Source organism: Equus asinus, chromosome 27 (genome assembly GCF_041296235.1).
Source record: "Equus asinus isolate D_3611 breed Donkey chromosome 27, EquAss-T2T_v2, whole genome shotgun sequence".
Taxonomy (NCBI): Eukaryota; Metazoa; Chordata; class Mammalia; order Perissodactyla; family Equidae; genus Equus; species Equus asinus.
The window spans coordinates 38636199-38649445 of NC_091816.1; the positions used below are offsets into that span (position 1 = coordinate 38636199).

General features: G+C 54.1%; 1 protein-coding gene across 10 annotated transcripts in view; it reads left to right on the forward strand.

Annotated features, from left to right (window-relative positions):
- The first annotated feature begins 520 nt into the window (after window positions 1–520).
- ERICH1 (glutamate rich 1) overlaps window positions 521–13247 on the forward strand; it is a 99822-nt gene continuing 87095 nt past the window's right edge. For 5 of the 10 annotated variants that reach the window (XM_044760691.2, XM_070499660.1, XM_044760690.2 and 2 more), the window contains exons 1-3: window positions 524–624; window positions 9265–9398; window positions 13082–13228. In XM_044760691.2, the coding sequence (XP_044616626.2) occupies window positions 9305–9398; window positions 13082–13228 (241 nt within the window). In that variant the 5' untranslated portion in view covers window positions 524–624; window positions 9265–9304. Of the gene's footprint in view, window positions 625–9264; window positions 9399–12248; window positions 12352–13081; window positions 13229–13247 lie in introns of those variants that run through there. The other 5 variants (XR_011498761.1, XM_070499663.1, XM_070499662.1 and 2 more) reach the window with 2 other exon arrangements.

The following is a 13247-nucleotide window of genomic DNA, read 5'->3' on the forward strand; positions in this document are numbered from 1 at the left end:
AAAGAGGGCAGCAGTGTGGACGCGGGTCGGGGACAGGGGCGGCGGTCTGGCTGACGGCAGCATCCAGACTCTCTTCCTCCCAGGTCCCCTTTCCCCTCGTCCCAGCTTCTGCGGACCTTAGGACGCCTAGGGCGGTGGGCACTAAGCAGACCCCTACCACTGCTCCCCTCCCTGGCCAAACCCGTGCCCTCCACGTGGGATGCGCGCGCTGGGACCCAGGGTGGGACCGTGGGCGGTCACCCAGGGACACAACCCGCCCCCGCTGGCCCCCTCACGCTGACCCCCCCAAGCTGACCCCCGTCCCGCTGACCCCCTCCCTCGTGACCCTTCTCCATGACGCCCTCCGCAGCCTTGGGGGCCGGGCTCCCCTGGATTCGGCCACGTCCCTCTGAGCATGCTCTGAACCCCAGCACCCGCCCGCCACGCCCATAGCCAAGTAAGAGCCAATCCTCGGCCTGAGTACAGCTGATTGGCATCCAGCGGCAGAGATCTTGGATCCGGATTGGACACACCTGCTGTGGTGGGCGGGTCTACAGGGGCGGAATCCGGAAGTGCCTTCGCGCGGCTCGAGCCCGGCGGGGTCGTGGGGGTCGTGGGGCAGCATGGCGGCGTCCAGGAGGCAGGGTAGGCGGACGGTGGTCCGAGGGTCTGTGGGCACACTGTAGGAGGGCGGGGGTCCGGGGGTCTGTGGGCACACGGTAGGCGGACGGGGGTCTGGGGGTCTGTGGGGAGACGGTAGGAGGGCGGGGGTCCGGGGGTCTGTGGGGAGACAGTAGGAGGACGGTGGTCCGGGGGTCTGTGGGCACACGGTAGGAGGGCGGGGGTCCGGGGGTCTGTAGGGACACGGTAGGTGGACGGGGGTCCGGCGGTCTGTGGGGAGACGGTAGGAGGGCGGGGGTCCGGGGGGGACTGGGGGACGGTGGGGGACGGGGACGTTGGGGGGACCGAGGGGCCGTGGGAAGCGGAGGGACCGGGGGTCATGGGATCGGGGGGTGGTGGGGGTCTGGGGGTACACGTAGGTGGGCGAGGGGCCGTGGAGGACAGGAGGACACGGCAGGCGGGCGGGGGCACCAGGGGTCCGGGGGGGCGTGTGCAGGGGACGCCTGCCCAGACCCCTCTCTCAGCCCGGGCAGCCTTGTGCTCGACCCAGACCCCGGTCTCCGCCGCAGCCTGCAGGGCGGGACCAGTGGCGCGAGTCCTGCAGGGTGGCCCAGCGGGGTGTCCTGCACCCGCCCCTACGCCCGCACCCGCACCGGCAGGCTCTTGGCAGAACAGAGCTCCTCTGAGCCCGGTCTCTTCGTCGGTCGGGCGGAGGAGGTGTTACTGTTTACCTGCGGCGGGCACGCTAGCCTTTCTGAAGCGAGGGCCGTATTTTTAACCAGGGTGCCATGTGTTCCACTGTAGTCTGGCAGCGCCTTAGGATTCAAGGTCCGAAGATACGGGGAACTCCCAACTCCTTATAAAGCCCAACAGACTGTATCTTCTCATTACCCCATAATCGTCAACACTAAAATGAAGAAAGGGAAGGTTTTATTTTTTCCCAGTTTTATTGAGATAGAACTGATATACATCATTGTGTAAGTTTAAGGTGTACAGCATAGTGACATACATTTTTTTTCTATTTATTTAAACCTCCAGGGCAACACAATCCCTAGTGAACAATTTTTTTTTCAGAAGATTGGCCCTGAGCTAACGTCTGTTGCCAGTCTTTTTTTTGTTCTCCCCAAAGCCCCCCAGTACACAGTTGTGTATTCTAGTTGTGAGTGCCTCTGGTTGTGGCATGTGGACGCTGCCTCAGCATGGCTTGATGAGTGGTGCCATGTCTGTGCCCAGGATCCAAACCGGCGAAACCCTGGGCCAGCGAAGTAGAGTGTGTGACCTTAACCACTAGGCTTAGGCCCCCTATTTCTGGTTTTTTTGGTGATAGCCATTCTAACAGGTATGAGGTGATATGTCGTTGTGGTTTAGATTTGCGTTTCCCTGATGTTGAGCATCTTTTCATGTGCCTCTTGGCCATCTGTGTGTCTTCTTTGGAAAAACGTCTATTCAGATCTGCCTGTTTTTTTTAACTAGATTGTTTTTTCTTGTTATCGAGTTGTTATGTGTTCTTTATATGTTTTAGATATTAACTCCTTATCACATATGTATGGTTTGTAGATATTTTCTCCTGCTCAGTAGGTCACCTTTTCATTTTGTTAATGGTTTCCTTTCCTGTGCAGAAGCGTTTTGTCCCACTTGTCTATTTTTGCTTTGGTTGCCTTTGCTCTTGGTGTCACATCCAAAGCAATCGTTGTCGAGATTGACATCAAGGAGCTCATCGCCTGTGTTTTCTTCTAGGAGTTTTATGGTTTTAGGTAAAAGTGAAGGCTTTAGATTGTTTCTCATGTTATTTGGATTAGTTTGGGCTGTGATTATTTCTTTCCTGTTTTACGTTTCAAACACATGATCCTGTTTTTGCCCTTTGAAATGAAAAGCCCAGCAGCCACTATGGTTAATAAGCATTTCCTTAAAATAAGAAAAGGAAACTAATTTCTCAGCAGGGCAGAAGACAAGAAAAGTCAGTATAGTTCTCAACTTGGGGGCTCCTTTTCAGAAAATGTCGAACTGGTGCTTCCCTGCTGCTCCAACCCCCTGCTGCTCCAACCCCGGGAGTTAGGGCTTCCATCTATTCAGCTTTAGACACGGAGCGTCTGGTTGATTACAGTGACTTGATTTCTGAGCATGGACTTTAGGCTCTTGGGTGGGCGTGATGGTGTTTTCGTGAGTGCCCCCTTGGAAGGAGGATCCCCGGGCTCTGCAGGTCGACATTGGGGCTCTTGGGGACGGGCCTGAGGAGGCGGCTCTCCAGGTCTTTGTGCGGACGGACGGCTGTCCTCTGCTCTCCTCCGTTTCGACTGGGAACTTCTGCTTCGCCTTGGTTTCTGCTTGTTTTACGGCAGACCCACCTCTCTCTGCATGCTCCTCTAATTCCTCTGGTTTGGGACCCTTCCACTCCTGATGGTAAGTGCTCTTCCCTCCGCACCTGGTCGACTTGCAGCACCTCCTCAGCTCACTGGATTGAGACGAATGAACCTTCTCATTGTCATCAGCCAGGAGTCACGCTCCCTGAGACAGGCCTCCTTCTCCCATTGACATGTAACAAACTGTCAGAGAAGCCTAGTTGTTTCAGACGTGCTTGGAAGGATGGGTAGTAAGTCTTTCAAGGAACCAGTGGAGGTGGGAAGAGGATGCTGGCTTTGCACGCCCCCTCCTAACGAGGGCCCCTGGAGAGCGCTTGTGCTGGTGACTCGTGAGCTCCAGGAGCACGTAGGGCTCTACACTGGGGAAAACCCCAAGCTCTCACCATTGCTGAAGCGTGAAACCCGGGCACCGCTTGTGTCCCATGTCTCATCTTGTGTGGCTCGTGACGAGTGTCACCTTAGGGCGCGTGTGGCAGATGGGAAGACGGCTGGGGCAGACTTGCAGAGTCTCTGCTCTCCAAGAACAGCGTCCCCCAGGCGGGCAGGAGGCCCTGGGCCGTCTGCCTTTATGGGCGGGCGGGGAGCTGGAACGCTTGTAGCCCATCAGCTGTAGCCTGTCCTTGGGGCTCTGCTCCCTGCACGTTCCTCGTGCCGCGTCTGCTAAGCACCTCTATCTGGGTCTGCAGCTGCAGGGGCCCCACTCAAACTCCCTTCCCTGTGGCACCTGGGCCTGGGGCTGTCCTTAGCCGTCCTGTCTGGGCTGGTGGCTGCTGCTGAAGGAGCATCCCAGAGCCGCAGCCTCCGCGTTCAAAGAAGGTGCCCAGCTCAGGCCCAGAGCCAGAGAGCTCGACGTGGGGTGGCTGGCAGGCCATTGGAAGCGCTGGCCTGAGGTTTCCCTGGGAGTTGATTACTCTGCTGAGGAATGCGGCTCCCAGTGCGATTTTCACAGAGCTCCTCAGGGTCAGCAGGGAGGCTTTTGCCTTCGAAGCCGCGCTGTTAGAGTAGGAAACAGGGTTTTCAGCACGCTCTATTTTATGCCAGCCAAGGACGAACAGCCCTGGAGGGTCACTGGGGCCTGGCTCTGAACCTCTGAGTTACCAGGCAGCCCCCACAGTGGACAGCCCGTCTGACTCAGGGAGTCGTGTGAAGGGTCCCCTGGCGCACAGCCAGCAGGTGTGGACGGCTCACAGGACGCCTCTCAGAGGCTCGGGGTAGCTCGTCCTTTGTGCCACCCTGCTCCCCGAGGCTGCGCATGCGATTCGAGCGCCTCTCGGACCCGCACGCTTGGGTGGGACTTGCAGACGGTGGCAATGCCTGAGTGCCAGGCGAGGAGAGCCTGCGTGAGCAGGAGGTCACCGTGGGCCAGGTCCCGGCCAGGAGGGGATGCTCGGTTCCTGTGCACACCTGCCGCTCCCCATGGTGCCACGGACCCCACCGCCCACGCCCCCTGCTCCTGTATCTGAGAGAGTCTGTGGTGGAGGAGTAAGTGCACAGATGCCAGGAGAACAGAGCAGTGGCCTTGGCCCCAGCAGCGTGCCCTCCACCCACAGCCCCTACACTTTAGGCAGTCACCTACCTCTTTAATCCTGAGATTTCTCATCAAGATGGAAATAGTAAACCCTGCCTCATGGGCTTAGAGGATCGAAGGCCTGGATGCCTGTGATGCTGCTTTCTCACAGTCTCATGGCACTTGTGCAGGCCTCAGGGGCGGCCTCGACTGTCTGCGCCTCACGCCCCGCCTGTGGGCCGTGGGGCAGAGCGTGCCAGTGTGGGAACGCGTGCTCTAACACAGGTGGTCCAGGGCTTTTGTAGGAATTTGTTCCTGCTGAGGACTTCCTGCCAGAGGGCCAGGCTGGGTCTTCCCAGTGGGCCGCTCCCGGGAGTCAGGAGTGTGCAGCAGCCTGGTGGATGAGGCCCCCAGGCCATCGGCATCACCAAGTCTTTGTCCTCCAGGGACCCTCCTCAGATAAGCTGGCAGCTGTCAGCGGGCCTCACTCACTGGCCAAACCTCTGATATCCCCACGTCCTGAGGAGGGCTTTGTGGTCAGCATGACATACCCCCTTATTGGGGCATTCCCTGTGGTCCAGGCACTGATGCGAGTGTTCTTGAAGCAGCGGGAGTGGGGCCTGTGAGTCTGTGTGTGTCTGTGCATCTGTGTTTGTGTGTGTGCATGTGTGTCTGTGTGTATGTGCATGTATGTCTGTGCCTGCATGTGTGTATATCCATGTCTGTATGTGTGTACGTGTCTCTCTGTGTTTGTGTGTGTCTGCCTGTATATATGTGTGTGTCTGTCCGTGTATGTGCATATGTGTCCCTGTGTGTTTGTATGTGTCTGTGTATATATGTCTGTGCATGTGTCATGTGTGTGCCTGCATGCATGTATATGTGTCTCTGTGTGTGTGTATATATGTATGTGTCTTAGTGTGTGCCTGCATGTGTGTATGTGTGTGTGTGTGTATCTGTGTGTGCATGTGTGTATATGTGTGTCTCTGTGTGTTTGTGCACATGTGTATGTGTCTTCCCAGTTACACGCCCGGACCTAGGCACACTGGTGGCAGCCCCCTGAGTCCCAGAGCCGCAGGTGCTGGGGGTGCGGCTTGGCTGGGAGGAGACCCGTTCTCTGTGCTGAGCTGCCTGCAGGTGTGGCGGGGTGGAGGCGACGGTCTGGCAGAGCTTTGTCCTGGCGGTGCCTGCGGGGCCCCGTGCAGACAGGCAAGCAGGGCTTGCTGACCTGCGGGAGAGCCCCCGCTCTGTTTGTCCACACGAGTCTCACTTGGGTGTTGTCTCTGTGTTCTGTGAGATACAACAGATCCTTTATTCTGGAATAGAAGGAACCTCTCTGTGGTCAGTGCTGCCTAGGGCAGAGCTGGCAGCAGGACCGGCTCCCTGCTGTTCCAGGTCCTGCACGCACTGTTTCCTCCATGGGCTCACGTGCCCTCTGGATCATCACTGCCCGATCCCTGTCTGCTTCTTCCTGTGAGGAGGCGTCCCATGCTCCCGGTGCCTGGCACACAGCAGGTTCAGCAAGCGTTGCTGAGTGAAGGAGTGAATGAAGGGCCTGGGTTTCTGTGAACAGAGGGAGTGTGTGCATGGTGGGGAAGGTCGCTGTGCTGGCCCCCAGGCCAGGGAAGCTTCCGTTCTAGGTAGGAGCTGGGCAGCTGGTACAGGTTTCAAGTGGAGGGTAGGTGTTTGCTTCTATAGAAGACAGATCTGAAAGTGGACACGGGAGGTGTGGCACGGGGCAGGCCCAGCGGCAGGCTGGCCGGCCAGCATGTTGTTGGCATGTCTTTGGGGGCATGAGACAATGTGGAATAAGGCAGCAGCCGGAGGCATGGGTGGTAGGCATAGGGAGAGAGATTCCCCAGAAGCTGGTGTGGTGCCTGCCGGGCTGTGCGAGGCAGGAGGTGTGCTCTGTGGGCAGGTGCAGAGTGTGCTTCTGGATTGGATGAGAGTCGGGCTGGGGTGCGGAGGGAGGGGCTTCATCATCTGGATACCGGGTGCCCAGCTGTGGGAGATGGGTTTACAGTGGGAGGTGGGCCTGTGCCCTCACACGAGTTCCCTGGGACCCTGAGGTGCCCAGCGGTGGGAGGCTGCACTCACAGCAGCAGGTGGGCCTGTGCCCTCACACGAGTTCCCTGGGACCCCCAGGTGCCCAGCGGTGGGAGGCTGCACTCACAGCGGGAGGTGGGCCTGTGCCCTCACACGAGTTCCCTGGGACCCCCAGGTGCCCAGCGGTGGGAGGCTGCACTCACAGCAGGAGGTGGGCCTGTGCCCTCACACGAGTTCCCTGGGACCCCCAGGTGCCCAGCAGCGGGAGGCTGCACTCACAGTGGGAGGTGGGCCTGTGCCCTCACACGAGTTCCCTGGGACCCTCAGGTGCCTTGGCTACAAGATGCGGGCTGTTCTTTGTGTTTTATGAGACAGTCAGTCAGCTTAGCCACAAGAGGAGAGAGGACCGGCTTGGGAATCGAAGTTTATTGTGCTTGTGGGTCCCAGAGCCAGGCGGCACACTAAACCACACGAGGCAGCAGACAGGAGCAAGAGGAAGAACTGGGCCATGGCCTTTCCCGGGGTTCCCACGGGAAGGCAGGCAGGGCAGGGGAGCACTCAGACTGGCTGGATGGATTCGTTTCCTTGGGTTTGGGCTTTAGGCAGAGGACTCTCGCTGCTGGGCACAGGGCAGGTGGAGGGGCCAGCTCTGGTGGCTGGTGGGCATGTTAAAGGCTTGCTCCTGCTCTGCTCTCTCTGAGGATCGGCCAGCTGCGAGGGGTGGTCTCTCCCAGCCAGAGGGTTTTAAGATGTCAGAGCATCATGATATACAGAAAATTAAAAATATACACAGCAATGGGGAGACAGTAGGGTTGTTGTGAGGATTAAATCAGGTAATGTGTGTGAAGTGTGTGGTCCCACTGTCAGCCGACTGCCCAGCGTGGGTGTGAAGGAGGCCGGGGCACTCGCCTGGCCCTGAGAACAGCAGCACAGATGACTCGGGCGGTAGGGGGTTGAGGGGGCAGGGGTGCACCTTGTTCAAGGGGAGGCAGACACCCATGGCCTAGAGACTAGAGAAATAGCCGGCACCTGTGCGAGACAGGACCCTGCCTTGAAGACGCAATGGAAGGAGCTGGTTCCTCGAGCGAGGTGGCCTAGGGATGCCCGCGGGGTGGTGGTGGGTGTGCTGTGGCCTCCTCTGGCTCTGGGTGGGTGGCCTGGCGGTGTGCTGCAGAAGTGGAAGTACCGGCATTCCAGAGCCTCTGCTCCTGACATCCTCCCAAGTGACTGGCTCCCTACTTGTGCAAGGACCCGTGTCTGTGTACTGTGGTTGAGTTCAAGATCCGGCTGATGAAGAAGCCAGTGTTAAGGAAACCGGAAAGAATTAAAATATTGGAGTAGAAACGATAATTTACCCTCTCCCTCCCAGTTATGACGAAGCACGCCTCTGAATGGCCGTCTGGGTGGGCCCTCACCTGTGTGGCCCTGTCCCGTCCGTCCTCAGCATATTTGGGTGAGAAAACACCTTGGAGAGCACAGCGGTTGCTGGGGCCCCGTCCTGGGGGCCCGGAGCAGCGTCCCTGCTGTCCTTCTGTCCCCTGGGTTCAGGTGTGCTCACCAGCCCCTGATGAAAACGATGAGAGCTCTGAATGGTTAGGGTACAGAAGTGCTGCAAACGTCTCTACAAGGAAACATTTTGGACAAAGTTTAGAATATTACAGGGGTGGTTTTAGTGTTAAAATTTGGGGAGAAAATGAATATTTAGTGTGTACCAACTACTTGGGGATACCACATCAGAGTGGTCGTGGTGTAAGATTCTAATTATGTCCCATTTGAGTACTATTTCTGGTCTTATTTTGAGTACTGTTTTCCTTTTCATTAATATTTCAGAAAGCTTGCCAACTCTTGCTTAAATCTTAGCTAATTATTTTCCATTTCTAGTTCCATTATGAAACTCATTAAGAAACTATCACTCACTGGATTAGCATACTGTACTGCACTTTTCTTTCTTATGAAGTGACGAGGCACTATTACCAATTTATTCCTTTCTTCCTAGATTTATAGGCAAAGGGTAAATAACTCATTCTAAGAGTAAAATGAAAAAAAATTGAATATGGTTTCTGAGAAAGTTATGGATAGGCTAGCAGATACTCAGCAGGTATTTAAACATGAGAAGAGAAAATTGAAAATTTCAAATTCCAAGAAGTACAAAAACCCTAAGAAAATTTAAATTTAGATTCTGTTGACACAAGATGCACAGATGTCAGGGTGGAAGAGGGAATCGCCTGAGCCGGTTTTACTGAGATAGGGGGATTCTCAGTTTTCTTTAAGACTGTGAGTTGGCGGCGTGTGTGTGTGTTTAGCGGACCTTGTGGAAGATTTTCTCTACGGCTGAGGTGAGGAGGGACGCCACCAAGTCGGCCATGGAGAAAGTTTCTGTGAATGTCCATTTCTGGTCTTATTTTCAGTAGCAGTTTTTTGTTTAAGTGTAATTTCAAAAAGCCTGCTAACTCCTGCGTCAAATTCTGGATGATAGCACTTTTCCATTCATAAGTCTGCTAATTGGAAACTCAGAAAAGGGACGTCAGAAACCTCTTTGTTCCACTGTCTGTGTGTCTTTCCAAGTGAAATATCAAGAAGCCACATTTTCAAGTTATCTGTAGTATTTGTGGTCTCCATAATTTTCATGTAATTCCAATGAGGCTGTGGTCCCCTCACTTACTGCTTCCCGTTAACATCTGCCTTTGAAGCAGTTTTTGAACTAATTTCATCCCTCATGTCCCCAAATTGTGTCTACATGTCTTTTGTCCCCAGACAGTCGTGCTTTTCCAAGAGATGCAGGTGTGTAGGCGTGATGACACAAGTCATGAAATATTTGGCTGGAGAATCACACAGAATGAACATCATTTCTGACCTCCTCCGTTATGGGAAGGCTCTCCAGATGCACAGTATGTATCCACATAGGAAAAGGACAGGCATGGTTTCACCCCGATTTTACATTGAGTACACAGACACTGTGGGGGGCAGATGCCACTTTGCAATCAAAGTGAACTTTTGTAAGGAAAAGAAAAGTATTCCTGGTGTCAGTGGGGTAACTCATTGCATGGTCTCAAAGGTCATGGGTTGCTTTTTTTTTCTACCACGTATTTTTCATTTTCCTTTGCTTTTTTCAGATTGGAATATTATAGAAGAAAAAGTTGCTATTTCCATGCTTTTTCCCATAAGTACCTTTTCAAATGGAATGCAGCCCTCGTCCTGAGTCGGGAGACTTTCCGGCTGGAAAGCGACCTAGAAGGGGCTGCTCTTTCTTGTCTGTTGGTTTACCCTCTTCCCTGCAGGAGCTTGTCAAACGCTTCACAGTTCTTGGGCTTCTGCCCTGACACCATAGCAAACAGAGAAACAATTCCTTGAAATGCTGCCATTAACACCTTTGTTAAAAATGGAAGAAGCTCTTCCTTTTTTATACCCAACTGTTAGATTTTAAATCAAGTAACAGCATTGAAGAGTTTAGAATTGAATAGGTTTACCGCCAGCAATCAAACTGTTTCCTTTGGAGGTATATATATTTACAGTTTTTCCTAGGTTTCTAATTTCCAAAGAACACCTTCTTGAAAGATTTTATGTTTATTTGGCTTGTGTCTTTAAATTGAAATGTCAAGTTCAGGCAGTCCTCTCTGAAAATTACATCAACATCCCTGGTTCCTCTGTGATAAGGAGGCTCACCCTCCCTGTCTGGTGTTTCACAGATCAATTTCAGACACTGTTTCCTCCTTGGTGCCTATCCTGTCGATCCTGATGCCTGTCCACATGGTGGTTGTACTGTTTTCCTGCACGGTGGTTTTTCCGATTGGTGTAAAACATCCATTTCCTGATTCTTCGCTTTCTTGTGATTGCTTTTTGACGGACAGCAGAGTTTCAGGTCAAAACTTGCTCCTGCTGCTGGAGGAGCAGCCGGTGGACGAGGTGTGAAGATGCCACGCCTCGGCAGCTGTGGTGCAGCAGAGCACTCTCCCTGGCTCACGTGGTTTGGGGGGCTTGTGAGAGCTGGGTGTGACACCGAGCTGCCTTCCAGGGCAGAGTGCCCTCCATTTGTTTTGTTTTGTTTTTGAGCCATTGGAAAATAAGCAGAAAAGAGATTTTTAACATCCAAATTGATTTATAGGCCTACATTTGTAGTAGGTACACATTCACACACACACACATGCACAATAGGTTGAAAGGAGCATTTCAGCAAACCAAAAATGACGAGTGCTTTTTAAAAACGATGCTTCGCTGTTTTTCAGTACCCTGAAAAATAACTGCTTTGCATTCTGCTTTCAGCATGAGTCACTAAGTAGACGTGGCCGGTTAGAAGACCCGCTCTGTTTACAGAATTGAGTCCACCGTGTAGGAAACCAGCCAGCAGTCCTAGGGTACTCATCTCATTCATAACTCTGCAGGCTCGACATGGCAGCGAGAGTTTAAGTGGCTGTACAACATTTTTTTTTTGGTCTAAAATAGCTGGTTGTTTCTGTTCAAATAAACTGTGAGCTCCTTCAGGGAGGGGAGATTTCGTGTGACTGCACCAGTGCTTGGCGGCCACTTCGTCCTTAGGAGTCCAGAGGTGTGGGGACCGCTGGGGGGCGGTTCTTGAGGGCGCTCCGAGGGCTTAGTCACAGTCGCAGAGTACGCTGCGTGCAGGTGGCTCCGTGTTGCGTTCTTACTCCCTGTGTCGTTGGGATCAAGTGACATTCGCCAGGGAGTCTGCTAGAAATATTAGTTGGTAGAAAGTAGTTATTGATATTTTAATTTTGCTTGTTACACATTGCTCTTTTAAAACTGATTTAAAAAGATTAAAATCATAGTACTTTTAGAAAGACTATGCTTTAAACGTTGGCAGCTGAAACTATTAGATGTATATTTACCAGATCATTTTATTCTGAAGTTGCTGGATACTCGGCTTGTGTTAAGGTTTATTAGTTGAAATTCTAATTGAAGACAAAGCTCCCGGTTGACATTGAGATCCCATTACGACGTCTCTTTGAGGCCTTCTCTTCTTGCGCTTTTGACTCCACACGTTGTGAGTAACTCCTGGATCATGGGTATGGCGACGTAAACCAGCGTTCTCCAGGACACGATCTCCAGGTTGTCCTGAGCCCCTCAAGGAGGGCCGGAGTGTCCAGGCCGTGTGCCCAGAGTAGCCTTTGTGACAGGTCCTTGGATAGGAAGGAGCTCCTTGGACCCAGCCAGCCTGTGGGAGTGTGCTGCGGGGTGCGGCGGGCACCAGCGGTTCTTGGAGGGGCATGTGGTCCCGCTGGGAGAGGCATGCTTCCTCAGGAGGCTTTGACATGCGAGTGTGAGGTGGGAGTCTTGCCGCCACCTGGGTTTACGAAGTGCTTACCCCCGTCCAACTTAGGATATCGAAGGTTTCCTCTCTGTTTAGTTTTTTGGACTACTGCGCTCAATTTTAAATTTAAAATAGAAAATTGTTCTCATGTTATGCGACCGAGGACGCGAGTCTTCAGGGACGCACTCACCTCTCCACCGCGTGACCAAGAAGCCCGGGCCCTCCGCAGCGTTCTGGTGGCCGCGCAGGACCTCTGCCTGCTGCACAGCAGCTCTCCACGCTTTGTCGACTCGTCTCTGAGTTTGACGAGGTTCAGACAAATGCGTGTTACTAACATCTCCCTCACCTCTTCCGGGCGCGTGTTGAGACTCGTAGCTGTTCATGGTTCCCATTAAATCAGCATGGAAATATTTGTCCGTTATGGCAGCTGTTTTCCTCCACTTGGAGCAGGATGTAAACTGAAATGAGCAGAGTGAAGTCTCTGTGTGCTTGTTAGGACGTCCTAGAACGCCCAGCTGCCTCCCGGCCACGGTGGTTAGGTGTGCTGGAACCCTGCTCGGTCTGCCTGCCTCAAGGTGAGCCCAGCCTCAAGGCTCTCCGTGTGACCTGCCCGGGGACCGAGCCTGTCTAGGGGCGCACTGGGTACCCAGGACCTGAAGCCCCAAATTCTGAAATGGGCTCACAGTCTGCTCTTCACATGGAAATTCAACCAGAGATGAGAACGTTGAGGGAGGACGGGAGGCCAGCCCACCCAGCACCAACCCCAAGTCCGTGTTCACCATGGCAGCCTGCCCTCTTCCTGCGGCTCTCCTCCCCTGAGCACCTGTGGGCCTCCCAATGCGGGTGCTTGGCGGGGGGGGGAGTCCTCTGAGGACAGTGCCGGGGGGGTCCTCTGAGGACAGTGCTGGGGGGGTCCTCTGATGGACAGTGCTGTGGGGGTCCTCTGATGGACAGTGCTGGGGGGTCCTCTGAGGACAGTGCTGGGGGGGGTCCTCTGATGGACAGTGCTGGGGGGTCCTCTGGTGACAGTGCTGGGGGGGTCCTCTGAGGACAGTGCTGTGGGGGTCCTCTGATGGACAGTGCTGGGGGGTCCTCTGAGGACAGTGCTGGGGGGGGTCCTCTGAGGACAGTGCTGGGGGGGGTCCTCTGATGGACAGTGCTGGGGGGGTCCTCTGGGGACAGTCACTTTGCTCTCAGGTCAAAATGTCAGGACGTGTGTTTGCCTTATGTGAACTCATGTGCAGTTTTAATAACCCTGCCTTCAGTAATTCCTTCTTTTCTCTTGTCAATTGGTTGCCTTTGCAGTGTTTGTTGAAAAAGTGCTGAGGAGACTTTTTCCTAAAGTTCCACATGGCCAAGAAAAGGGGGCACCAATGACTCTGGCCTCGGAAATACCCCCTAAGAAAGTGGCGCCTGAGACGGTGACAGGCTGGAGCGCCCCTCCTTTGACAGGTGAGGTGTCTGCAGGTGA